Source organism: Talpa europaea (genome assembly GCF_964194135.1).
Source record: "Talpa europaea genome assembly, chromosome: 9".
Classification (NCBI taxonomy): Eukaryota; Metazoa; Chordata; class Mammalia; order Eulipotyphla; family Talpidae; genus Talpa; species Talpa europaea.
The window spans coordinates 8,508,681-8,535,791 of record NC_140076.1 but is presented as its reverse complement, the minus strand read 5'-3'; the positions used below and the strand labels follow the sequence as shown (position 1 = coordinate 8,535,791).

The window sequence follows — 27,111 nt, the reverse complement described above, 5'->3', positions numbered from 1 at the left end:
CACTTTTTCTTGCAAATCAGATATTTCTATAAACAAACAAAAATAGGAAGGAAAAAAAAAAAGAAAGGATATTTTCAAATGGAACTTGCTTCTAAGTGATGAAGACATGCACTTGGGGGTGGGTGGGTGGGAGTTCTCATTTGTGTTTTGAAATCCCAAATTAATGAGCATGATAAACTGTTATTGCTGGCACTGGCTTTACCCCAAGTGGCCAAGTGGCACTGCCTGACTCTCTACTCTGAGTCCTAGGTGGGTCCCCCCAACCCTCCCCTAACCCCCACCCTTTCCCTTTCCATTGACTTGGGACAGCCCTTGTAGACGTGCCAATCACAGTAGGAAGGGGGGGAAGGGGGGAGGTCACAGTGCATGGGGTTCAAGGTCACAGTGGGCGGAGCAAAGGGGATCACAGTGCAAGTAAGTCAGGTCTTTCCCTCTGCTCAAGTCCAGCTGTCAGCCACGGCAGTGCGACCCGTGGCGGACGACCCAGGAGGCGTGATGGTGGCAGCGGCGGCATCCTTTCTCGTCCGCGTTTATCTGCGCTGTTTGAAGCCTTGCGACCCATCAGGACCCAAAGGCTGTCTGATCACATTGTTGGGCTGCCTGCTGTCTTCGGGTTGGGAGATCCTGGTTGGCCTGAGAAAGATCAGAGGGAGGCCTGAGAAAGAATACAGATGTCTCCAAGTCGTAAAACCAACCGCCACTGCAACCCAGGGCAGAAGCCAGGGCAGCTACCAAGCGACTCTGGCCACCCCCACCAGCTGCTGCTTTGGCGAGAAGAGTCAGGGCACCTTCACGCTGCGGGGGCCACTGTGGGCCGGGGTCCTCATTCACCCTCAGCCCCGCCAGCGGCTCACCACCCAGAGGCAGGGCCCACGAGTGCTCCCTCCACAGCTATGGGCACAGACTCGCCAGCATCAGCCCAAGGTGAAGACCCCGAACTAAGCTCCACGAAATAACAGGGGACTTGCCTTGCTGCCCTCCCGCTTCGCTCCAAACCATGTGACTGGCGCTGACTCACAGTGCTATGGAAGATGGAAAGAAAAAGGACCTTCCCCGCTCTGCCAAGCAAAGACTTGGAGGTCAGATGATGGATGCCCATCAAAAGGGGAAGGGAAAAACACCCTGAACTCAGCAAAAAGAAGACAATGGCTACCAGAGGGACTAGGGGAGGGGGTGGTAGGGATGGGGGAGGGAAGCAGAAGGATTATGGGGTGGTGTGGTGGAGGAAAAAAGAAATTACAGGAAAAAAGTAGAGAAGGACAGGAAGAACACAGATTAGCTCTTCAAGTCCCAGCACATCAAGCCCAAGGGGAACCCTCAAAGTTAGAAAAAGGCTTTGAAACAGTTTTACCAGAAGATGACAAACTTGCATAATACAGCCGCTAGGACTTCGGAGGAAAACAGTGTCAGGAGCAAAAAAATTTTTAGAAAATATATAAACGCATCACAGTGGGCTATTGTGAGGCCAGAAGGTAACATCTGAGCACAGAGCTGGCCCTCTTCCTTGTGCTGGGCAAGGGTCCGCTCATTACTGCATGCCTCGACGAGGCAGGTGCTACCACTGGACCTTTTCAGATTAGGCTATGAAGGCACAGGAGTTAAGGAGCAGCAATGGGCTCAAACTGTAGCAGGTTTTGACTCAAAGTGCACACCTTTAAACCTTTATTTAAGGGGGGCTCCCTGGTGGCATAGGAGCTAAGTCTCAGTGCTATCACGCTCTCACCACTGCGCCCAGCCGAGGGTTGACCCACATGGTGCAGACCTCTCGTCTTGCCCACTGCACCCCTCAGCAGTGGATTTCAGTAGGTCCTCCTGTTCTGCTCCCCACTCTGTTTCTGGTGGATCCTCTCAGCCCCTGCACCTCAGGCCTACACCCCAGTTCTTCTATGCATAAATAAATCTAAACCTTTATTTAAAAGGTTAAATACTGCCCCCTGGTGCCTGCAAAGGCCAAACCACAACCTCCTCAAAGCTTTCAGAGCCACTGGGAATGCAGTAGAGTGAAGCAGACCGGACCCTGCACCTCACAACTCCCCACAGACTCTCCTCAAGGCAGCCACCCGGCCAGCTGCACTCACCTGTCGAGGATGGGTTTTTCCTGCTCCTCCTCGGGGCTGGCACTGCCCAGGATCCGCTTCCGGGCTTCAGCGTACTCTGCCTCTCGCTGTGCTAGGGACTTGACAGGAAGGGCTGGCCTGCTGGTGGAGTTGGGGCTGCTGACCACACCGTTGCTGGTAGGCCTCTTGAGGATGCGGATCTGTGGAGGGGGCCCCGTGGGAAGGCTATCGTCCTGAATCACAATGGGCACTTTGGGAGGAGATTTGGATTTCCTGCTGACAAAGAGCAAACATGGCTTTACAAGTCCTACCCTTGACCAGATGTCCCATCCATGCCCCACATCCACCTCTTGTCACCCCTCTCCCCCTTGCTAACTCTAGTTATTATTCTCTGGTCTCTGACCAGACATCAAAACCCTCACTCCTCAAGAAGAGTTTTTCTCAAAAGAGCAACCTTGCCACAAGCTCACGCACTCCACAGGTCTGCTCCTCAGACCTAACAACCCCCAGCAAAGTGGGCTGGAAAACCACCTCATTCTGTGATTTCCACTGTTTGGCCTCTGTGGCAAAACATTTCATGTCCAGAATCCAGTGACTTCAGTTAAAACCCAGCTTCCCTATACAGACCAGAGTTTAATAATAGGCTGACCCCTGAGCTTGTGGGTCAGCGAAGTGTTCCCTCCCGTCAAGGCCTTCCACCACACGTGCTCAAACCAGTCAATGCTACCGAGGAGCCAGCTCCACCATCACTGCCTGGCATCAAGACAGGATTTACCAAACTGCCTCAGTCTCTGAGGGAGTGACCCATGCCTCCCAGAGACGAGCAACACCAGACAACAGGATCACCCCTTCAAAAAAGCTTCCGAGCAGACACACCTCCATCACCAGGGCTCTCCAGTATGTTGCACACGGCGGGGCTCAGGCGAGGGACGGCCCTAGAAACAGTGCTTGGCAATGTTCAGAGAAGCAGCATTGTCCAAGGCTGGTGGGTTTGCACATCGGGTGATGCGTCCACAGGAGGAGAACAGAGAAGAGCCACAGGAGAACGGGTGTAGGCAGGAGTGACCATCCCATGACAGCCGTGAAGACCCGCCTCACAGCAGTCAACCAGCTTGTCTTCAGAACCAAATAGGCCCACAGGAGCCAGTTTTCACAGCCTTGGTTGCTGGGAGAGGCAGGGCCTACAGGAACTCAGCTGCTGTCAGGGTGGACTGGAACCAGTCCTGGGCAGGACAAGATTGGCATGGCAAGGGGGCTGGAGCCAGGTTTGTGTAGTTGCTGAGGCGAGCAGACAGACAAGGAGCCAGCAATCTGATCAAAGAGGCAGGGAGCCAGAAAAGCCAGCGGGCGGGCAGGGCACCCCAGAGCTCTCTCCCTACCAGCTGCCTGTCCCCATGGGGAGCCGACATGTTACATAAGCCCACAGACTGCCAGAGTCAACTTTTACCTACTGTGGAAACCCATGTCCCTCCGCTGCCTGGGTGGGAAACAAAGCTATCTTTAAAGGTCTTTCAAGAATTTCCTAGAATCCTTTTTTCCAGGACACCCCCAAAATGCCCAAGCCACCAAGTCATGGAGGGCCCAGAAAACTCCTCTGTCCAACCTCCTTGTGCCACAAATAAAGAAACTGATGTCCTAAGAGGGAAACAACTTGTGTCACACCTCAGAGCAATCAGGAGCAGCACCAGGCCTAGAATCCAAATCTTCTGACATGTCACTGCCCCCCTTTCCATCCAACCACCTAACACAGGGTGTTAGGCAGGAAGCAGGTGCAACACCCCAGTCTCTCTCCCAAAGCCTCAGGTCACCAAGTGCTGGTCTCCGCCTTGGAGGGACGGCTCACTGCCCCAGGGCCTGACCTGCTCAACCTAACGGCCAGCTGGCGCTACCACTGACTGCGCAGCTCTCGAGCAGCGAGAGCAGGAGACCTCAGACCAGACAGCAGCCTTACCTCTCCTTTTGTGTGATCTTCAGTTTTTTTTCCAACCGTCTGTCTATTTCCTAGAGGAAAAAAATGTATATAAAAAGTGGAAAAAAATCTCTCTCAAATAAAAACTTAACGCCTTTATTTTCGGAGCTAAGGGCAGTGTTCTCTCTCTGGCCAGGGACGTGACCGTGTCCTTCAAGGTAAGGAAGTGGACCTGCCTTTACAATACTCTGGGGCCGGGGACCTGACTGCCTTGCGGGTTCCTCTCCCTCCATTCCCAGGGCCGCGGGGACAGTTCGAGACCTCACCATCACCAGCTGGTTCATTGCATTGCCTCCAACTAGCCTCTGGATCTCCAAATTGCCTGGCAGAACCACTCCAATCATGGTCCTAAACTAAGTCTGACAGCATTCCTTCAAGTCCAAGCCCCCAGCGCGACTTGCCCATTCCTTCCTTTACCTTCGCTCTCTGCTTTGCACGGCAGCCCCGCCTGCACGCTGTTCCACTCGCCAGCCAAGCCCTCTCCCGCAAGCTCCCATTTAACCGACAGAGCCCAGCCTGGATGTCCACCTCCTCCGTGGTGTTCCCTGACCCCTCACACGGTTAGTGCCTGCTCTACAGAGATAAGTGCTCGCTTTCACATTCCTTCGTGAGCACTTATTTTAGAGTCTACTTTTTACTGGTATGAGCTGAACTCTCTGACAAGCACCCAGCAAAAGGCTTAAGACTAGAGCAGAAGTGCAACAGCTAGGGAACCAGATGGCAGTGCGAGCCCCTAGGCCCTCAGCTCCCGGATGCCATGATGCCAGCACACACTCATGTGCAGAGTGTCCACACACCCACGGGGGAAGGCGGGGCACAGAGCAAATGCCAAACATGGCTTTCCTGCTGCTGTTCCTTAGAAAACATCCCACTCACTCAAGTGGTCTTAGCAAGGGCAAGACCAACTAGCTGCTGGAGCAGGAAATAAACTATGCAAAATTATTTATTTCTCTGAAGAGAAGATCAGCTGAGAACAGTGGTTCTCAGCTAGGGAGGATCTTGACCCCCAAGGGGACACTCGGCAAGGTCTGGAAACTTCTGGTTGTGATTACCAGAAGGTAGATGCTACCAGAACCTACTGGGTAGAGTTGGAGGTGCTGCTAAAAACCCTGCACTGCCCAGAATAAGTCTCTGCAACTAAATTATCTAGTCCCAAATGTCAGCAGTCCTGAGGCTGAGAAGCTCTGACTGATGAGATACACAGGGTTTCCACTACTTACAAAACGTTAAGCACCACTGCAGAGACCCACTTCACAGCCCATGGTGCGGGCAGCTTTCACAAGTGTCCTGTCTGGTGCTTGTCTGGTTGATAGCTACAGCTCAAGCCAATTAACTACACTGCTCAAATCTCCTAAACTCCTGCTGATTTGTTTGCTCTATGCCTACTAAAAGAATCTTTCTTTCTGGTAAATGAAACACTACCCTTTTGAAGTGATCGTTTTGCCTTAAAATCTACAGTTCAGTATTAATAAAGTCTTGCCATCTTTCTTTTAGTTGATGTTCCCTAGGGCATGTGCTTCTCTGTCTTTTCCTGCTCACCTTTCATGTCCCTATTTTTGTCTTTTATGAACACTATGAAGCTAGACAAAGACATGAAACTAGATTTAAATCCAGTCTGACACTCATTCTGATTGGTGCTGAGCTGTGTTTAAAGTTTTTGCTTTTATGGAAGACCCAACATATAGTTAGGTGAGCAAAACAGACTGTATTATGAGGGTACCTGGAGGGGCTAGGAAGTCACTACAACAAAAGCCTTTCACTCCTGGTTGGAACATGCATGGGTGGTGCCCAATGACTGTTTAATGACTAACGGGGAAAAGGTGCAGTGAATGACCCGGATATTTGCTTGTTTCCTGAGAATGACAGACTAAGCTATGCCCATAGCATAATCTGTGTCAGAACTGTAATTCCTCGAAATTCTTTTGATTAATACCAGTGTTATTGTCTGGATTAATGCTTGTCTTGCACTCGTCTAACTTTCATTACCTTTTATGGGCTTTTCACAAATAACATATGGTTATAAACTTCCACACTGTAATTTTGCTCCAATCTGAGAATCAGACCACCACCTATTCAAGTTTCCCCATTAAGAAGGCCAACTGGGGTTTAGATCCCTTCAAACAAACTCAGACCAAATATCTCCACAGGCCAGGCCAGTCCCAGGCTCCTCCCCACTCAGGAGCACTGTGTGGAGGGTGGGCTGCGAGCACCTAGCACATGCCCGCCTGCAGACAGGCAGCTGGGTCTCGGCTGGCAGTGCAAGGGCTGCTATTTTCGGAGAAGCCGAGTTCAAGATTTCAATGCGAAAGCTCTGAATTTTTAAACTTTATTACACGAACGCATGCTTTCACATCACTGTGTGTGCCTTGAAACATAAAGTCAAACAGGCCTAACACAGTAGCTGATTTATTTTTTTAAACTGTGGTAAAGTACACATGAGGTGGCTGATCATCCACGGTTCCCCTTGGGAGCACACACTACTCCTCCTTTCTTAGGGTCTTAGGGTAGACAGGAGATCTGCTCAATGCCAACAAGTGGGGTCTGGGTAGAGAAAAGGCCTTCAAGAGGGCAACAGGCTGTGTCTGAGAATGTGCCTCTGTCGCAAACTAGAACATGAACAGCATAGTTGGCATTAATACAAAACTACTGGCTTTAAAAAATAATGCCTTACATCAATATAACGCTTTATGGCTGTCCACACACTCCCAGATGCTCATTTTCTGCTCACCCCCACCCTGTCTGATAGACAAAGTTGCTTTTTTCCCTCTTGTCAGATGAGGGTCACCGGACTCAGGTAGGGGAGGGGACTTAGCCAAGGTCACAAAGAAGTAACTCACACACAGTGGTAGTAGGACCAAGACCTTTTGAGGTCGTACCCCATGAGGCTACATGCCAATAGCTCAACTCCCTGAAATGCTTGTAAAGGCATTAGATGTTGACCCTCTCCTCCTCATCTCCCCTGAACCCCACACTGCTCCCAGAAGTCCCAATAATTAACATTCCCATCAAACCCCACTGCACCAGGCAGGATGACTTATCAGAGGAGAAACTCTTCCATCAGATTAGAGCATGGGCTAGAAACCCAACAGCTTAGCTGGAAAGTTGATCCTGGGCACCTCCAGATGGTCAGCTGGATACCAGCAAGCTCAGGGCCGTCCAAGCAGGAGAGGGCGGGCCTGCCAGCAGCTGGAGAGGACACTGCAGCTCGCTCTGGAGTCCGTCCAGGCAGCGTGAGTCAGTCCATTCTCTCCTTGGACAGGGCCTTACAACCAATCTACTCTCAGACTCATGTTCTGATGAGCTGGATCAGTCAAAACTTTCCTACAGGGTGTTGTGCTACAAGGAGAATGCGCACTTCCTCCAGAGATGCAACAGCCCAGTGGAATTAAACAGGTCTTAAAAGTGCTGTTGGTGGAAGCATCTCGATGTGGGCCTAAACAAGGAACCATATCACCTAAGGCACCTTCTTTTTACAAGGATGCACAAGCCCTGGTCCAAAGCCGAGGCCCAACCTCCATGGCGAGTAAAAGCAGCCTATGAGCTCACAGACACTGCCTCTGCTCTGAACGAGGAAGGGTCACCAGGGCAGGAGCAAACTTCAGCACATAAGCTCAGCACAGGCAAGACACTAAAGAGTCTACTCTCCTATGGAATCTCCTGGAAAGGTTCTTTACTTTTTATCAAGTGGCACTGAGAAGACATCAAAAAAAACACACTCTATGCTCTCCTAAATGGGGTGGCCTCCTCTCTCTGGGTCAAAATCCTATGCAAGAGACCGGCAGTTACCAAGCACATGCCTCCCTTGCCCTGTGAGGCTACACCTCCATAAAAACAAGGCACACAGCTCTTGGTCTGAGAAAACAAGCAAATCCAGGAGGGTGGACGCAGATGTCATGAGAAGCACAGTGGGAAGCAAGTGGTTCTGGACAGGGATGGTCCTTTATGGCCTGTGGAGAGGCCCCAGCCACAAGGTGAATGAAATCAGATGTCAACGTCTGCAAATTCAACTCACCGAGGAGGAAGCACTGCTGCACTGACTGCCGATGCCCTTCCCTTGAGATCGTTATGCTTGCGTGTGCCTGCAGCAAACAGCTGGGGATGGAAGCACACAGGCGAAGAGGAGGAAAGGGGACACCGCAACTAGCCCAGTGTGACACACAGGCCCGGTCTCCAAAAAGAACCAAGGAGACAAAGAGGACAGGAATGTATCTGCAAGGGGAGGAGGGTGACGACAGGTTCACTCCTGTAACTAAGAGGCGGACAAGAAAAGAAAACAGGAGGTGAGAAGGGGAGAGGTGAAGAAGAAAGGCCCAGGAGAGAAATAAGCAGGCTATTCGCGGCTTTTGTGCAAAGCACAGCAAGGACAGCATCATGACCGCCGTACTGTCTTGGATCTGAACAGACTATTGGTGGCCTGGGGATGGTGAAGCCTGGTAGACTGACGCAAACTGTCCACACACAAGAGAGTGAATACACCCAGACCCTCATCGATCACACTGCAGGGACAAGAGGAGGGTGTCTCGCCCATGCTGGTGTCCACCTCCTGCTGCTGCTTCCCAGAGGCTTTCCCCCAGGTGCCAAAGCAGCAAACTGTCCCACTCCACCACTGCACCCACTCTCATAACCAGACTCCGAGCACCAATACAACTTGTAAGAATCCCAATCATCACGGATTAAAAGAAGGTCAGAGAGGAGCTCCTGGTTCCTGGTTCCGAGTTAGGAAAGACCCTACTTTTATTTATTTATTTTTTAAATTATTTCATCTCATTTTATTTATGTATTTTTAAAAGATTTATTTATTTATTTATACAAGCACTGGGTACAGTCAGAAGTGTGGGAGGGTGAGAGGATTCACCAGAGCCAGAGCGGGGAGCAGAGCAGGCAGAAGGACCGAAGTACACTGCTGAGGGGAGCAGCGGGCGGCAGGAAAGGTCTGCGCGCCATGCAGGACCCTCCTCCAGTGGCCGGGGAGCAGCCGGGGATCGAACCAGCGCTGCAGAGGCTGCAGCAGCTTCGCAGCCCAGCGCTCAACCGCCTGCGCCACCAGGGGAGGCTCAAGATCCTCCTTTTATAAGCAAGAGTTACTATTTAAGTGAATTTTCTCAGATAACTTGCCTTTGTCAAAGTTTCCATTTCTTTTCTTTTTTTTTTTATTTACACAAGCACTGGGTACAGTCAGAAGCGCAGGAGGGTGAGAGAATTCACCAGAGCCAGAGCGGGGAACAAGAACAGGCAGACTGACTGAAATACACTGCTGAGGGGAGCAGCGGGCGTGGCAGGAGAGGTCTGCGCGCCATATGGGACCCTCGCCAGCATCCGTGGATCGAACCAGTGCTGCAGCAGCTGCGGGCAGCTTCGCAGCCCAGCGCTCAACCGCTGCGCCACTGGGGAGGCCCCAAAGTTTCCATTTCTAAAGATGACATTTTCTGACTTTCTTCTCAAATTCAAGGTATAATGATTGACTTTGGGCTCCCTGTGAACCACTACGCGCGTGGCTCGGCTTGTGCAGTTACCCCAAGTGGAGGAATTTGCATCTGCAAGTGGACAGTTAGTAGGACCAGTAGAATAGGCAGGAACCCTGCAAATGCTAGCGTCTCTCTCAGACCAGAGCCTGACAGGTCTTTTTTTTTTTTTTTTTGAAAGATTTATTTTTATACAAGAACTGGGGTACAGGCCAGAAGCGTGGGAGAGTGAGAGGATTCACCAGAGACAGAGTGGGGAACAGCGGGCGAGGCAGGAGAGGTCTGCTATGCCACGTGGGATTCTCCCTGGCCAGCTGGGATCCAACCTGTGCTGCAGAGGCTGCGGACAGCTCCACAGTGCTGCGCTCAACCTGCTGCGCCACCGGGGAGGCCCCTGACAGGTCCTGATGAACACAAGAATGCCATTTTAGAAAAAAAGCAAAGAGAGAAAGATGCCGCGAAGGAGTAGACAGCAGGACTACCTTTCAACATGTTCTGACCCCGCATCGCCGTCACAGCAGCCAGCGCCATGCTGGGCCTAGTATCTTTCAGTCTTGGGCAGGGTGTTGGCACCCACTCCCCTGGCTACGAGGTCGTCTGTGTCAGGGTATCCTGCGACAGCAGTCTCCCCAGCAAGGCATCTGGGTTTCCCATACCACATGGAATTCTGACTCTTCCCATATGGGCCCCAAAGTCACTCAAGAGTAAAGCAAAGAATTCACAGGCAGCAGTAGCAAAATCTGGAAACTGCTGTATAAAAAGGCTTATATGTGTTTGGATGCATCACCGGCCATTTCAGGTTCAGAAGTACACTAGCCACAGAGACTTCTCCAAACAACATTCACATCACTCTCTGCGATCCCTGCCTTCTTCCTCTGCCTCGGTGGTCTGGCAGGGACTGTCCCCCCACAATAGGGTTTCCTGTCTCCAATGCATCTGCTCATTCCTCCTCTGGCTCACCATGGAAGGAAGTCCCCAAAGCCCTATCCCCCCAGGTGTGGTTCTCCAGTGATGCTTCAGGATCACTGTCAGGTTCAAATAATTAATGTGACTCCTGGGCAAACATGATAGGGTAAATGCACACACACACGTGTGCACGCACAGCAAATGCCAGGATTCAGAAGCTGGGAGACAACAAACTGGGGGAGGGTACACATCCAAGCCATGAATTCATCATTGTCCTTTTAATACAGATTTAGGTAATTGGCTTAAAGGTTCCACTTCCCACAAAACATTCCTCCTTCCTCTGCTACTCCCACTGCAAGGAAAAACATTCCACTTTAATTAAGTGGGTCACTGAGGGCACAGGATATAGTTCTAAAATTCCCTCCTAGAGGAAGTCTATGCTTTGTTAATGTATCTCAAAGCCCATTTTCTTTTTGCTACACTGTTTTAAAAGCAAACTGCTGTTGATAAGCACTTATGAAGAACTGCTTTAAAACAGGAGAGGTGCTAGGTCCTGGAGACCCAGAGGTGAGGAAGGCCCTCCTGAGAACAGGAGAGCCCAGGCAGGGGGAGAAGATAGCTTAGAACAGTGCAGATGTGATGCAGTTGCTATGCAGTTGGAAGGAGAAACAGAAAGGGAGCAATCCTGCCGCAAGAAGTCAGGGAAGGCTGCAGAGATTTAAAGAACTACAGTTTCAAGAAGAAAACAAGGTGCATAAAAAAAAAAAAGCTGGGCCTCCCCGGTGGCGCAGCGGTTGAGCGCTGGGTTGCGAAGCTGCCCACGGCCTCTGAGGCGCCGGTTCGATCCCCAGCTGCTCCCCGGCCACCGGAGGAGGGTCCCACATGGCGCGCAGACCTCTCCTGCCGCCCGCTGCTCCCCTCAGCAGTGTACTTCGGTCCTTCTGCCTGCTCTGCTCCCCGCTCTGGCTCTGGTGAATTCTCTCACCCTCCCACGCTTCTGACTGTACCCAGTGCTTGTATAAACAAAACAAACAAATAAATAAATAAATAAAACATGCCTCTATAAAAAATAAAATAAAATAAATTAAAAAAAAAAAAAAAAAGCTGGCAGAAAGATGAAAATACATACACAGAAAAAAAGCGTAAGAGAAAAGAAGGGACCCAAAATAACAGACTTCCTAAACTGAGAAGTGTTTAGTATAAGAAAGTTCTCTTACACTGAACCCATCTTTTTCAATTGTTGTCTGGAAAACCACCTGAGATTACCTCAGCTGCAGTCAGCAATGGTTTTTTATTAATTAGCTGGTCTCAATACTCAAAAAAAAGCTGCTACAGAGAATTAGTTCCTAGGGCCAGCAAAATATGAAGAAATTGAAGACACCAGAACCCCACAAAGAACTTTGGAGTGCTATGAGTGAAGACCAAACAGTTCCCTCTTGCTTATAAGAGGAAATGCCTCCTGCTTTCTTTCCCAAGTTCACGGCAGCTTTCAGGATCTGGCCACATTGCCCAGGAACAGGCAATCCTTCGGGCACACACTCCTCTGAGCTGGCCCTAGCTGCGCCATCCCATACAGTGGCCAACACCGAAAGTGGACGGTGAGCACCTGCCACGTGGTCAGGCAGAACCAAGGCATGCTACGCTCTAAGTGCCAGACACACAGATTTCCCAGACTTAGTACAAGAAGAGTGTAAGGTATCTCGTTAGCATGATGTTTTCAACACTGATTACATGTTGGCATGACATAATTTCAGATATTGAGTTAAGCTAAAAATGTTGAAGTTTTCAATCCAGAAGAGGGCCTGCACCAGAACCTGACTATGCTGACAGAACTCAGACTTCCAGCCTCCGGAATGGTGAGAAATAAATTGTTTAAACTGTTTATGAGGCAAAAAATATATATATTAAAATTAACTCCACCTGTTTTATACTTTTTAAAATATGACTTCTAATAAAGTTTAGATGACATGTGTGGCTGGCATGCACTGCTTACGTGCACTACACTGCTTTAATATTAGTGTATCTCTAGCATAACGGATGGATCCCTGTAGATTTCTCAGTAGCTAGCAGTTGAGTACCTTAGGACCCAAGGCCCTTGCTGTTTATGGGCAAAAGCTACTCTGGTGGGTCCTAGTTGTCTCACAGGCACAACAGCAACTAGCACTTACCTATTGTCCAATGTATGCTCTGAGTAACATCTGCCGCCTCACTTCATCCCAGCTCTCTAAGCCCGACTGTCCACTGAAACCATTCTTGTCAAAGTCGCCAATGACCTTCACTGATGCCAAATTCAGTAACAGTTCCAAATCTTTATTTCAGTCAACCACTCAGCAGCATCCATTACTCAAAGCTCCTTCCTTAAACCATCTTCTTTACTTGACCTCCCAGACACCACTCTCCTGGTCTCCTTCTACCTCCCTGGTGGCTGCTTCTCACGTTTTGCATTTGACTTCTATAACAGGACAGGCTCTTCTTCCCTTCCTGTCCCCTCCAGGCTGGAGAATCTGCACCTCTCTTCTTCTGTAGCTGTGACAGCAGACTAAGTCATCGCATCTACGTCCACTGTTGTATAAACATTGATATATAACTGCCGACTAAACACACCCACTTGGATTTCAAAAGCTACCTCGACCTATCATGTTCAAAACCAAAATCTTGATCCTACCCACTCCCCCCACGCCAGCTTCTCCCACCTTCCGAGTATCCACCGCATCTCAGCAAGTCCAGTCGTCTAATGGCTCAGGCCTCTGCTCAACACTCTCTCCACCCAGAGTTCCTAAAGCTCCCTATTTCAAGGTGCTATCCACCACAGGTTACTAGCCTTTTTTTTGGATCTGGCCCTAACTTCATCTACCACTTTCCCCTTCATCCACTCCTACCACATTGGTTCCCACTGTTCTTGAGAGAAAACAAGCATGATCCAGCTTCAAGGCCTCTGCTTGGAATGCGCCCCCCACCCCCCACAGCTGGCTCCCTCTCTTCCTTCAGGTCTCTCTGACCATTTTTTACAAAATGGCCCCTAATCTGTTTTATTTGTCTTCATTGTGTGTATTTTACTTTATCATTATGTACTGTCCATTTTTTCTCCACATGAAAGTAAGCTTTATGCGAGCAGGAACTTCATTCACTGCAATTGTCTGGAGGCATAAAATAGTATGCAACACATGAATTAATGAACAATCTCACTAAGCAGTATTTTAGAGCTGTTTACCCCACCTTATAGAGAGGTTATGTATGTCTTTTTATGTAATGTAACCACGTTTTCAAAGCAAGCATGGGGTGGGGCCGGAAGGTGAACTGGGTCTCTGCAGAAAGGCACTACCTATATTCAGAACAGGAGCTCAGGCCGCCTTGGGCGTCTCACCAGCGGTGGTGGCAGCAGCCTTCTCCACGTGCCTGACACAGTATGTGCAAAGAAGGCTCTAGGTGCTTCTCTGCCACCTCCAAGTGTCACCGCCGCCCCTGGACTGTACAGCAGCCTTGCTACATGCTCAGTGCTAAAGTGAAAGGACTGAACCCTAAGCCTCAAGGAGGAAGCAAGAAGGCTCAAAAGAGTGGCTGCTGGGGGCGCAGGAGCTCCAAGGGAGGATACAGGCTGACAGGGAACACCAACCTGCCCGCAGCCCAGGTGAGTGCCAGCCCAAGGTTTGTGAGGAGAGACCAGAGCAGTACAGACCACATCAGGGCTGAGTCCCAGGGTACTGATCTTAAATCTCAGTAGAAGTACCCAAAACAAATAATTCTGCAGCAGAGAACAGGCCCAGCCACTTAGATTTAAGGCCTAGGAAACATCACCACCTGGGGACAAAGTATTGTTCTGCTCTGAGTGCTCTTCAATGGGCTCCCCAGCGGAGGGTACCCCTCAGTCCTTTACCTTGAAGGAGCAGAGGAGTCTGGGGTGGAAGTTGAGGTGGTGAGCCCTTATCCCTGGAATAAAAGGGGGTAGAGTCTAGCCAGCTCCTCTTTCTTCACGTTCCTTGCTGCTTCTCCCTTTCAGTTTCACATATCACTAAGCAAAACAACTCACAGAAGAGACATTTTATTAGAAAGAGGCCCCTCAGCCAGTCTTAGGAGCTCAGCACTGTCACCGGACAGAGGCCACACTGGCAGGACTGGAGAGCCAGGGCAACAGCGCTCTCTGCTCCAACATCCACTTCTGAGAGACGCTTTATTAAAACGTTCATTTAGCTCTCCCCACCAGTCAAAGCAGATCTTTAAATCCAATTTTACAAATGAGGAAGATGAAGCTGTGAGAAGAAAGATGAAGCTGTGAGAAGAAAGATGAAGCTGTGAAGATAGCAATCTACTCAGAAGTCAACCCAGCACTTAAACACAGGTCCCTGACTTCCGCTGCCGTGGGTGAAGGTGGCAAGGCCTGTCTCTCAAAGGGGATGCTGGACGCACGAACTGGGAAATGGAACAAAGTCACTATTAGCACCCCCACACCAGGGTTCAGTCATGCACCCAAGGGTGCTGGTACCAAAGGCCAGTTAGAACCGTGACACAAGGCAGGACCAAAGCAATAAAATAACTGGTTAAAGCAGGCAGGGCAACCTCAGGTAACACAACAGGTGGTTTGGGGACTGCGGAGAGTAGCCAAGACCCAGGCAAAAGCCTTCACACTCAATATTTAAAAAGTGATGTGCACCCCCTAAAGAATCTAGAGGCTGAATACGCGAGGGTCCTATGAGACCGGAGTGGCTACATTTCTCAAGACAGCGGAGCAGAAATACTTTCTTTACTTGGCCAGATGTTGAACAGTCATTTCCCATTTACGATCAAGAGGGCAACCCGCCTCTCCCAGTCGTGGTCTCAGTATTACAAGTGGTGGCGACACTGTCCTTTTGGGTCCTGGGCTCCTCAGAGACAACCTACAGGTCAGTCCCAGGTGAAAGCAGTGACAATACTTTAAAGGAACTGGCAACTAAGTACCCTAAAGTACATAACTAGTTAACTATCTGCTGAAACAAAGGTAAACAAGCTATCAAAAAAAAAAAAAAAAAAAAAAGGACCCTAAGTGCGTGGGCTGAGGATGCCAATTGTCTGGGCTAAATGGCACATGTGATTTCCTCTTTTGGAAGCTGGGGATAGTGCTAGCTTCATCTTTCTAGGTCACAGAGACGGAGTGAGGCAATGAATGTGAAATGGACTCCCCCCGGGCTGACGTTAGGAAGCCCTTCCAAAAAGGAGGTGTGCAATTTGGGAGCTGGAAGGCTTAGGGCAGTGCCCACCCACCAGTGAGACATGCAACTAGTAGCAGAAACAGAATGGACAGCTGGAGCCAAGAAAACTGGAGGACGATGGCTGGAAATGTGACTCTCAGGGTCTATGCAGAGTGGTGACAGTCCTGACCTTTCCAGACTCGTCACAACCGCCCTACACAATTTCATCTAAGGATCACATCACAGCCCCCGAAGATGCAACTTTAACTGCACATATTTATTATTCCTTTTAGAAAGGAATGACTGTAATTTCCTGCATCCATTTTATAAGGGAAAAAGTTCAAGGGGGGGTAGACTTTCTGAGAGGGGCATTTTTAAATGTCTTACCATTGGGGGATAAGATTCTCTGTTGGGATTTGTTGGTAATTTGTGTGGCGGTTCATCTCCCATCAACATCTTGCATAGAGCTGGATGTTAAAGAAGGTTGCTTGGCAGAAGCTTATACAGCTAAAACTGTTCGGGAAAAGAAACCTCTGTGGTTACTACTTTTAAAAAATCATTTCATGGGCCTCCCTGGTGGCGCAGGCGGTTGAGCAGGCGGTTGTCCACAGCCTCTGCAGCGCAGGTTCGATCCCGGCCGCCGGCGAGAGTCCCACATGGCACAGCAGACCTCTCCAGTCTCGCCCGCTACTCCTCTCAGCAGTGTTTCATCAGTGTTTCGTCAGTCTGCCTGTTCTGTTCCCCGCTCTGTCTCTGGTGGGTCCTCTCGCCCTCCCACACATCTGGCCTGTACCCCAGCTCTTGTATAAAAATAAATAAATCTTTAAAAAAAAAAATCATTTCATTCTGTATTTTGGCCATAGGTTTATGTATCTACACTCAACCTTCTTACAGAAAACCAGGTCGGTAACTGTCCTGAGGAAAAAGCACATCATCCTGGGGGAGAGAACACACTCCACCTTGTGAAGACCAAATACTGAGAGACCGGCGCACACTGGAAAGAACAGGGCTGGCCCAAGAACGTCTGCGTCTTCAGATCTCACCAACAGTGACTTTTCTCTGGCAGGATTTTACCAAAAGCTTTTAGAAAGATACATTAAGCTCTCTTCTGTTGTAGAAGGAAACGCAAGAGGCTTGTGATTGCCTGGTTTTCCAGCTCTCGGCAACCATGGCAGCTCTCTTGAAAGTCCAGAGCACGCTGGGAACAGGCCTCCCATCAACCTCAATGAAAAGAGCTGAGAAGTTACTGGTGAAAAGCTCATTATCCTCCTTTCTTTGAAACCACAGTGAAACAGATCTTTTTCCAGAGTCCCAGGGACAGACTGCTCAGCATAATCATGCCTAAACTGGCCAACTGCTTTGCAGACGCACTCTGAGACATCCTAGTTCCTAGCCTCCACCTCCCCCCAAAAGACCAGGAATAGCTTAGAAAGGGCCCCGTCAGGAACAACACACTTGTATTTGTGCTTTTTGATACAGATATAAGGAAACCAGCATCGGGTAGTCCTGAAATAACTACCTGTCATTTGCCCACCACCCACAGCCAACTATACACATTACACAATGACAGCAGTTACAGGAAGCGCTGAGGACCCCAAAGTGAGGTGTGGCAGCCACGGTTCAGGGAGGACAGTTAGAGAAAGGCAAGTAAATCAAAGCTCTTATCTCTTAAATTAAAATCTAATTATGTCATTCCTCTGCTAAAAAAATTCCCACAAAGCTCTCCTCTGCCTCCAGGACAAAGTCCAAGCTCCACAGCACGGAGTCCGAGGAGGCCCCTGCATACCTCTCGGGCTTCATCTCTTTCCACTCAGTGCTGCCAACCCCCTACCCTCCAGCCAGAAGCAAATACTTGCAGCTCTTCCAATGCTGCATACTCTTTTTCTTGCTGCCTCCTATCCTGTGATGGCAAATACCTACCTCCCCTTGGCCCCCCTTCCTTTCCCTGACTTCCCACCACTCAAGACAGCTGGTCCTTCAAACCTTAATTTCGGCATCACCTCCTGTATATGGCTACCACCGACCCCAGACCCCCTCTATACCTCTTCCAAAGAAAATGCTGTCTTGGCGGGGCTGGCTCCTCCACTGGGCTGTGCCCAGTGCCTGGTGCACAGTAGGTGACAGTCAATGTTTACTGACTCCTTCCTAGAGACACAAACACCAGTAATGCTTAGAGGACTGATTCGGTGAGGATACAAAGTAAACATGACTTTGAATTCCTCATCCAGAAGACCAAGTTGTTGTTCTTACTTCTTCCCCACTAGCTACATAACCTGCCCTTGTGAAAAAGAAAAAAAGATAACTTTTGATATGCAAAGAGTTACCTCCTGCCTTCCCCTAGGATTTGATTAGTTCATTATCAACAAAACAGACCATGCCATAACTTTTCTTTCTTTGTTTTTTTATCTAAACAAGTGAGTGTAAAACCTCAAATCATCAGAAATTGAGCCAATTGTTGATCTGACTACTTTTGGGGCACAAAGTTATCGTCTAATTGCAAAATGCTCTGTCTCTTGACATGTGCTTGAGACAAAGGACACAATTCAGAATTTGAATGAACATTAATTCAATTTTACATTTTCATTTCTCTCAAAGCAATGTATTCCCCATGCCACCCAACCCCCCTTGTCCCAAGGTAGAGAACTTTTAAAGAAGCATTTCCTTAATGGAAGGTAAATTACATTTCTTGAACTGTCCACAGAGGACATAGCTCCTTGGGAGGAAACAGGTGAGGAATAATTTTATATGAGATAAATATTCACCTATTCCAATTAAAAGAAAAAAGCAGCCTATTTGAGGTATTTCTCAAAGTCAGCCTTCCCCTGAACGATACAAGAGGAATCAATATTGAGTAGTGTGCTGAAATATGCAAGAAAACAGGGACCTTAGAAGTACTGACACGTACGACTTCTAGCATGATGTTAAAATGTTTTTGTTCTATCAGAGGACAGGATCACCAAAAGCCTCTACTTCCAAGGATTAGAACTGTTTCTGGATTATATAAAGTCGGAATGTTCACTTTAAGAATGAATAGAGGGCCTCCCCTGTGGCGCAGCGGTTGAGCGCTGGGTTGCGAAGCTGCCCGCAGCCTCTGCGGCGCCGGTTCGATCCCCGGCTGCTTCCCGGCCACCAGAGGAGGGTCCCACATGGCGCGCAGACCTCTCCTGCCGCCCACTGCTCCCCTCAGCAGTGTACTCCGGGTCTGCTCCCGGCTCTGGCTCTGGTGAATTCTCTCACCCTCCTGAGCTTCTGACTGTACCCAGTGCATGTGTAAACAAAACAAACAAACAAACAAACAAACAAACAAAAAAAACATGCCTCTATTAAAAAAAAAAAAAAAGAATGAATCGATCCCCATTCCCTAGTCTTTTCTCCAGTTTTTTCTCTTTTGCAAAGGGGGAGAAGATGGTGGTCTAACACTCATTACCGTGTATCAGCTGTAAACAGGGTAACCTGAAGATGCTGATAAGACTTTTACATAGGCATCTGCCGACATCTGAAAGACACATAGTCGATTGGTTTCCCAGCAAAGTGAACCTAGAACTTCATCCTCTTCCAGTTCCCATCTTTCAAAAGTGCACATTTACAAAACTCTTGTAAAATTTAGAAAAGTCAAATTCAAGAGTCTTTAAATATAAGTCTGGAGGAGACATATTAAAAATGAAAGTTAAGGGGCCTCCCCTGGTGGCGCAGCGGTTGAGCGCTGGGCTGCGAAGCTGCCTGCAGCCTCTGCAGCGCCAGTTCGATCCCCGGCCACCCGGCGAGAGTCCCACAAGGCGCACAGACCTCTCCTGCAGCGCACGCTGCTCCCCTCAGCAGTGTATTTCAGTCAGTCTGCCTGTTCTTGTTCCCCGCTCTGGCTCTGGTGAAACCTCTCACCCTCCTGCGCTTCTGACTGTACCCAGAGCTTGTATAAATAAATAATCTTTGAAAAAAATAAAATAAAAAAATAAAAAATGAAAGTTAATGTTCAACTCCCCAAATTTCCACAGGTTGCCAGGGAGGGAAGCAGCAAAATGCTAGAGAAAGAACCCAGCTTTGGAGTCAAACAGGAGTGAGTCAAATCCCAGCTTATTCCCCACTTATCTGTGTGACCCAGAACAAGATAGTTTAACCCCTTAGACCTCAGTTTCCTTGTTTTATGTAAAAGGTGGATAATGGCTCAGCCAGTTATTTCAATGGGTCAATTAAATTAAAAAAATCTACAAGGGAACTTGCATTTTGGCAGTTACTGCTCATGACAGCGAGGTAAGATTTGGGTTCCATACCTGTTCCTGGCATTTTTAAACGGTTTTACTAAATTAAAGGATGGTAGAAAGAACACCGGACAAACATTAGAATAAGCTAAGTTATAGCCTACATCTCTGGGTTTATACAGCTGTAAAATGCAGGACAGGGCTAGCTGATATGGAAGTGACTTACCCATTCTGAAAAAACTAAAAAAGCAACCCCTAGTTTCTGAATCATACATTCATTTTTGTTCTTTTCATTTTCTTCTTACTTCTTTGGCATGAGAAACTCAAGTCCCTTCGAAAATGGGTGAGGAAAAACAAAGATCAAAATGCTCAAGAAACAGTACTTGAGTCACATTCAAATCGCAGGCCAAGTTTTTTCGGGTGGCACGAGGGGTGTCTGAATGATTCACTCAGGTACGCCTCTACTGGAAATTTTGCATTCTCTGCCACAAAGTCACTGCTAAACACACTGCCTAGCACATAGCAGACACTCAAAAATGTCTGCTGAATGAATAAATATCCAGCTGACACCTGTTGCTGCCTATAAAATCTTCAAACTGCTCTCCTTACCCTCAAAGTCAAAATCCAGGAAAGATGGCAGGCACACAGGAACTGCACTAAATACCTTTCTGAGCGAGTTCTTCAAATTCTCAATTGTGCTAAGGAAAACATGAAAACCGTGAAAGACATGCTGAACCACCGGGAAAAAACCCTCAAAGCCAAATCTCTGCATTCCTGTAGAGATAGACCCACTTCTGCCAGGATTAATTCCTTGGCGTCTTCCAGCGCCGACAAACACTCCCCCGAAGGCGCTCGGGGAAGGCAAACCCAACTCTTCTGCCTCGGTACCCTCGGCTCTGCACGCCCTACTCCTCCCCAGACACAGCACACACACGAGCGCCTGGAGGCCAAGAGCCATCTCATCTTCACAAGGCTCGCCACAGAACCACGACCCCTAAAAAGACCACCTTAATCACGAACCTCATAGACCTGGCTGTTCGGCTTGGGACAGACTTTTCCTACCGCTGCTGGAGGTAAACCAGACCCCAAAGCCAGTCGATGGTCCTTTCCCCCTCCCCTTCCAGGAATGCGGCTACTTTACATATCGCACCCCTCCCCCCTCGACCCCGGCGAACACACCCCGAGACCCGCCCCCGGGGCTCAGATCGTTGGGTGGGTCCCCGGGGAGAGGGGCTCCCCGAGGGGCTCTGGGTACTTCTGCTGGGGTCCCCCGGAGACCGCCCGCGCAGGGCTCGGAGTAAAACTGCGAGAAAAATCCCCAGCCCGGCCCACCGTGGCGGATGGCGCAGAGCGGTGGGGGATTTTAGCAGAGTGTAGGGCCCCAGAGACCCCAACGTCCCCTCCAGCTCTCCCGCGGGGCCGGGCATGCCGCCCCGGCCGGCGCAACTTCGCCCCCCCCGCTCCCCGACTTGGGGTGTCGCCCATCGGAGCACATGAACTTTAAAATGGTGCCTCGGGCGGGAGAGTCCGACGTGAAAGGAAGGGTCACGGGGGCCCGGGGCGAGCAAGCGGGCCTGGAGGCCAAGAAAGGAGACCTCGGGCGGCGGGTGGGGTGCCCCGGTGACGCGCACGTCAGGGGAAGGGAGGGAGGCGCACCGGGCAAAGGTGGAGGGAGAAATGGAACGCGGCCCCTTTAAGAGGCCTTCACGGCGTTCACGGATCGGGGGCCTCTCCTCCACCTCCGGCCCGGAGTGTGGGGCCCTTCCTCGGGGAGAACCATCCCCAGACCTGCTCCCCGAAGGCTCCCCTCTCGCCAGGTCCCGCCCGGCCCTGCCCCGGGGCGGCGGCTCCTCCTTACCCCGCTGTCTGCCGCCTCCTCCCAGCTCTCAGCGACCTCCTCATCTTCCATCTTACTCGCCGCTTTCCCTCCTCCCCCCCACCCCTCCTCGCGCCTGCGCCCTGAAGCGCGCCTCCGTCGCGGGCGCCCGCACGCAAGGCTTTACTCAATGGACCCCGCCCACTGTCGAGTCCGGAAGTGGAGAGAGGCCCTGGCCCTTAAGCGTAGAGGAGGCCATCTTTGAAGAGGGCAGAAGAATTAGGAAGTTGCCATTTTTCTTAAGGGTAAAGTGTTATTTCTCTTGCTGAATGGGAGGAAGTCCGTGTGAAGTCATCCTTTTGAGTACGGAAAGTGTGTTCTTTGGAACCATCTTTTCTAAGGTCAGGCAATTACGGAGAACTTTTTTTTAAGTAACTGAAGTTTTCAAGATTCTGAAAACCTCTGTATCTCAACAAAAGATGAGAAATAGCCTCTAATGCGCAAACATTATTTATGTTAGGGTGAAAATGATCACAGTATTTACTACTTACAAAGATATTCCAAGCATCTATGAACACCACTTTATTTCCTTGATCGTGAGGTAAAAACGTTACCATTAGTGAACAGTTTTGCACTTGAGCTGGACAACTGAAGTTCTCGTGAGTCTTTATCGACGGATAAATATATTAGCATTAACTGAGAAACTTACTTATTTGCCTTCCTAAACAGTGTTCCTTTTTGATTTTTCCTCTCCAATATACAAGTGTCTTGGACTCCAGACACTTCCAACTTGAACAACTGTATGATCTTATGTAAGTTACTTAAAGTTTCTGTGCCTCAGTGTTCCCAATAATGAAGAAAGATAATAGCTATTACAAAGGTAGGTTATAAGGATTAAGCGAATTGCTATGCTGAAAATCGTGAAACAGTGGTTGGCCCATAATAAGAGTTCAAAGGATTTGCTATTATTTTGGGATGTCTTGCCTAAATTAAAAGATTTATAATTCTCACCTCTCTAATCCTTACTTCCCCAAAACACAAAAAGAGGGGGAAAAGCAAACACCATGTGCTTTTATTCTCATGAGCATGTTCAATATTAAAAGCATGTCATTTGTAGTGTTGCATTTGGCTGCTATAATCAAGTTACCTGACCAAATGTGGGTTTTTTCCCCTCAAATTTTTGGCATGCCATTATTTTTTCTAAAGTAACAGTTTCCTGGAATTTTGAAATTTGTATCCCTAATTATTATTATAAATGTAGGCATGCGTTAAAAATTACGTCTTTAGGAAGTAAAGTGATATGCTTACCAATTCTCTGACTTCCTGTCCTATAGATCATCTCTAGGTCTGTCCACAGTCCACTGTTTGTATCTATATGCGCATGTGAAAACCACTCACTGGACACTAAAGGCTTCCAAAGTTGTTTTCCAGCCCTGAGATATCCTGGTGTCTCCAATTCATACAGTTAGGTTTTTAATTGGCATCTCCACATGGATCTTTCACTGGCCGCTCAAATTCTTTTTCTGAAATACAACTAATGAAGGATTTTTTTCTTGTTAAATCTCTAATTATATTTACTGTGCATACATTCTTCTTCAAGCCCATTCTCTGAGTCTTAGTTGCAGAATGGTGATTGAGGCTATCAGACCTCCCCTAAATCTCACTCTTAGGTGTGCCTAGTTTTTCCACAAATGCATTCGCCCTCCCAGCAGTTTTAGGCCTTGTGTGTGACCAGCAGAGGGAGCTAGATTCTTATAATTTTGTCATATTTGGCAATAAGCCTTAACAAAGGAATTTGGTGGGCCTTCTTGAGACTGAATTTTCTAGAAGAGAAAGATCTTGGGGATCAGTGAGGAGGCTGCAAAGGAAAGAGGTTTTGTTCCATTAAGTGGGCAATTAGAGGCAGCCTTGTGACCTTGGGCAAATCCCCTCTTCATCTCTAATGTGGTGATGGGACCAAATAAGCTCTAAAATTGAGGAAGTGGTGGTGATTTCTCCTCCTGGGGGAATACCCCAAAAGTTGAGGCAGTGACATGTGCAACTATTGGCAGAAATGCTAAAGCATGAGCTTCTTTTTCTTGTGAAATATATTTGAAACACCTTTCTTTTGGGGGGCTTTCTTTTGAGGGGCTTGCATTCAGAACTGCGGGCACCTTTGATATATGTGATAGGAATAGAAAAGCAAAACTCATAATGAACTATTTGATTCACGCTGAGATTGTGTAGTCACTTGTGTTGAGAAATATATGGCAATTTACTAACAGTTAACATGTACATGCCTTTTGAACCAGCTATTATATTGCTAGAACATTTCCCTGTAGATAATTTGCTCATATGCAAATAACAAATATACAAGGATATTCATTGTTGTTTTGTTAGCTTCACAAAAGACTGGAAACAAAAGTCCATCACTAGAGGATTTGTTTTAAAATTACATGCTATTTTCATCCAAGTGAATAGAATGCAATTGGTTAACAGAATTTAGATGGCTCCAAATATACTGACATCAAATAATCTTGAGGGACTATAGTCTTTTTTTTAAGACGCTTTTGCTGTAGTTTACTGCTCTTTGTAGATTTATTTATTTATGTATGTGTATGTCTGTGTATGCATCGTGGCAGTTAGGAGGTTGGTGGGATGGGCTTCATTTTTCGTATATATCCTTGTGTACCTTTTGAATATTGTTCGATGTGCACATCTGTCATGGTCAGGCCAGCCGATGAAGTTCTCTGCTATTAACAAAGACTCGAGTCTAAATGCATTTGCAATAGGTGGAGGCTGGGGAGAACCATCAAGAGCAGCTCTGCCTTTCACTCTCCCAGCCCAAGCTTTTTTTGAAGATATGAACAAAGGAACAAGAAAACAGCACACAATTGTGTTTTTGCTTATTCAGATTAGTAAGTTACTGCTGAAAACAAGTTTTCCTGGTTAGTGGGGAACATGCGCACAAGCCAGCATGTCCTCAGAGAACAGGAGTCAATTCTGGGAAGAAGTTCTGTTTGCAGAACTTCAACGTCCTGGAACTCCGTATGAAGAGTAAACAGGTATTCTCCAAAAACCTGGTCCAGATCCCTTTAGGGCATCAGGCTCCCAACACAGATCTTCTAAATAAGTACATGTCCCAAAAGGCCTTCATACTGCAGAGAGATTATTTTAAAATTCCATTTTCATCAAATATCCTCCTGCCCTGGAATCTCCATGACCTATCATGTAATGTCCAGTCTTCCCTCTGATATTGCTGTCCATATATAAACCTGGCTCAATCTTATCTCCTCCTGTTTATCAGGAACAGCATGTGTAAAGTTCAAGAACACAGACTTTAAAATAAGAACCCCTGGCTCAAATCCTACTTGAGATGACGGTGAGCTACTTAATCCCTTTGTGCAAAGTAGACTCGCTGATGACACTTACTTAGTGTGAAGCACCATTAACAAGGGTCCACAATAAACATCAACCATGATTCTTAAAAACTTTGCTTTGGGCTTCCCTGGTGGCTCGGGGGTTGAGCGCTGGGCTGCGAGGCTGCCCGCAGCCTCTGCAGCGCCGGTTTGATCCCCGGCCACCAACAAGGCAGACCTCTCCTGCCACGCCCGCTGCTCCCCTCAGCAGTGTCCTCCGTCTCTGGTGAATTCTCTCGCCCTCCCGTGCTTCTGACTGTACCCAGTGCTTGTATGAATAAATAAATAAATCTTTAAAAAAATTTTTGCTTTAATGATAATACTTTTGTGCTTATCACAATTTAGAGTTTTATATTGGCTTATTTGTTTACTCTCTGTCTCTCCCAGTAGACTATACAGGGCCTGCTATGAGGGCAGGGACTTTGTTAGTTTTATTTAAAATTGTATCAGCATACATATCACAGCATTTGACACATAGCAGGTGCTCACTGTGTGTCACTCTATTTTGGATGCTGCTGGTAAAACAGGGAGCAAAGCAGACAAAAGTTTTGCTGTCTTTGAGCTAGGAGATTCAGGGTGGAGTGTTTCTGTACTGACCTTCTTCTGACATGATCTTCCGGTTCCAGACCTGACTGGGTTATCAGAATCCCTTGGAAAGGGGGCAGAGAGGGCTTTAGAAGTCTAAAGTGGGTCGTGAAACCTGTATTTTTTTAAAGAAGTGAGATTCTCTCGTTTCTCTTGCTGGGTCGTCTACCTTCCCAGGGGTCTCTTAGTCCAAAATGAGAAACTCTAGTACTTTCTAGAATGAGGTTGATCCAAGTCTTCTCAATAACTCCTTGCCCTCCCGTCCGGAGAGGAGACTTTGAATCTGATCCAGGCTATTTCCCAGGAGGTGCAGGCTGGTCTGTTGGCAGCTCATGGATGCGTGAGTTTGAGGCGCAGGAGGTGAAGACCCCCTTGGCTCTGCATGGCTGGCATTTCCTTACACCATATTCTGTAGGGATGCGTTCACCAGGTGGCTCCTTTGGAAAGGGGATTCTGATAGAACCCACCTCCTGGTGATAGTGGCATTGAAAAGCCCAGGAGCTTGGCGAGCAAATAAATGCACCTGAGTTCCTGCCTTGCCCTCCTCGCCTTCTTACTTCTCCCTTCTCAAGTGTGGTTCTGGGAAAATTACTGCTATTTCTCGGCGCCTGTTTCCTCATATGAAAAACAGAGTTAGTGACAACTCACACTGGGGGCTGCTACGGTTATGGGCGGCTTCGCTGGCACAAGCGAGGCCCTGCGTGTCCCTCCCTCCGATGACATCCACGGGCACCCGCATCCGAGCACCCGCATCCGAGCACCCGCATCCGCCACAGGAGGGCTGCGGGCCTCCCCAGGGTCCCCGGAGTACACATGAGGTCATTCTAGGTCAAACATCTCTCCCAATCTCGAGCCTTTAAAACCGCCCCAGGCGTCGCAAAGGAGGGCGGGCGCCACTCCAGCGCCGTCTCGAAGGGCCCAGCAAGGCGAGCCGGACTGGCAGAGCCTCGCGGCCCCGGCTCCGCAGCCCCGCACGCGCTCCCCAGCCTCAGGGGAACCCGCGTCGGGGCCACGCCCCTTCCCGGCAAGGTCCCGCCCCCGGGCCCGCCGCGCTGACGTGTGTGCGCGCGCGTCCTCCGCGCCGGCCTCCGGCGCATGCGCGCTCCGCACTGTCTTCTCCCTGCCAGAGCAGCCGCGGCGGTGGTGTTTGAGTGGACGAAGATGGCGGCTCCGAGCGGCTTAGGGTCCCTCCGGCTGTGAGGTTCCCCGAGTGCGGCAAGCGCGACCTGAGGCGCAGCGCCTCTGTTTCGGCCCTGTCCCAGGCTCCCTCACCGCCATCGCCAGCGGAGCGAACCCGAGAGCGTGGCGCGGGCTGGGCCAGGTGAGGCCTCTCCCCCTCCGGGGGCTGCGGCGGGGAGCCGGCGCCCCTTGCCCTTTATGCCCCGGGCCCGCACGGGGCGGTGTGCGCCCCGGGTCCAGCGCAAGCCCTGCGTCCCGCGTGGAGGTCGGGGCTGGCTGCTCTGGAAGTGGGGAGTCTTGCCATCGTCATCCTCAGCCTCCCTAGGTTGGGCAGGGAGAAGAGTCCCTTTTCTGACAACCCTAGGGATGGAAACGAACCCG

The 27,111-nt window shown here is 49.1% G+C and overlaps 1 protein-coding gene across 2 annotated transcripts; it reads right to left on the bottom strand.

Moving 5' to 3' along the window:
- Positions 1 to 530: 530 nt before the first annotated feature.
- On the bottom strand, positions 531 to 21,661 carry SZRD1 (SUZ RNA binding domain containing 1; the record flags this gene model as incomplete). 2 transcript variants are annotated; one of them, XM_084242869.1, is made up of 4 exons in its annotated part: positions 531 to 633; positions 2,079 to 2,333; positions 4,009 to 4,058; positions 21,611 to 21,661. In XM_084242869.1, the coding sequence occupies 4 exons, from the start codon at positions 21,659 to 21,661 to the stop codon at positions 531 to 533; spliced, it is 459 nt and encodes a 152-aa protein (XP_084098995.1). The 2 variants fall into 2 exon arrangements, with proteins under 2 accessions (XP_084098995.1, XP_084098996.1); XM_084242870.1 differs by having other exon boundaries at positions 2,079 to 2,330.
- Positions 21,662 to 27,111: the final 5,450 nt, after the last annotated feature.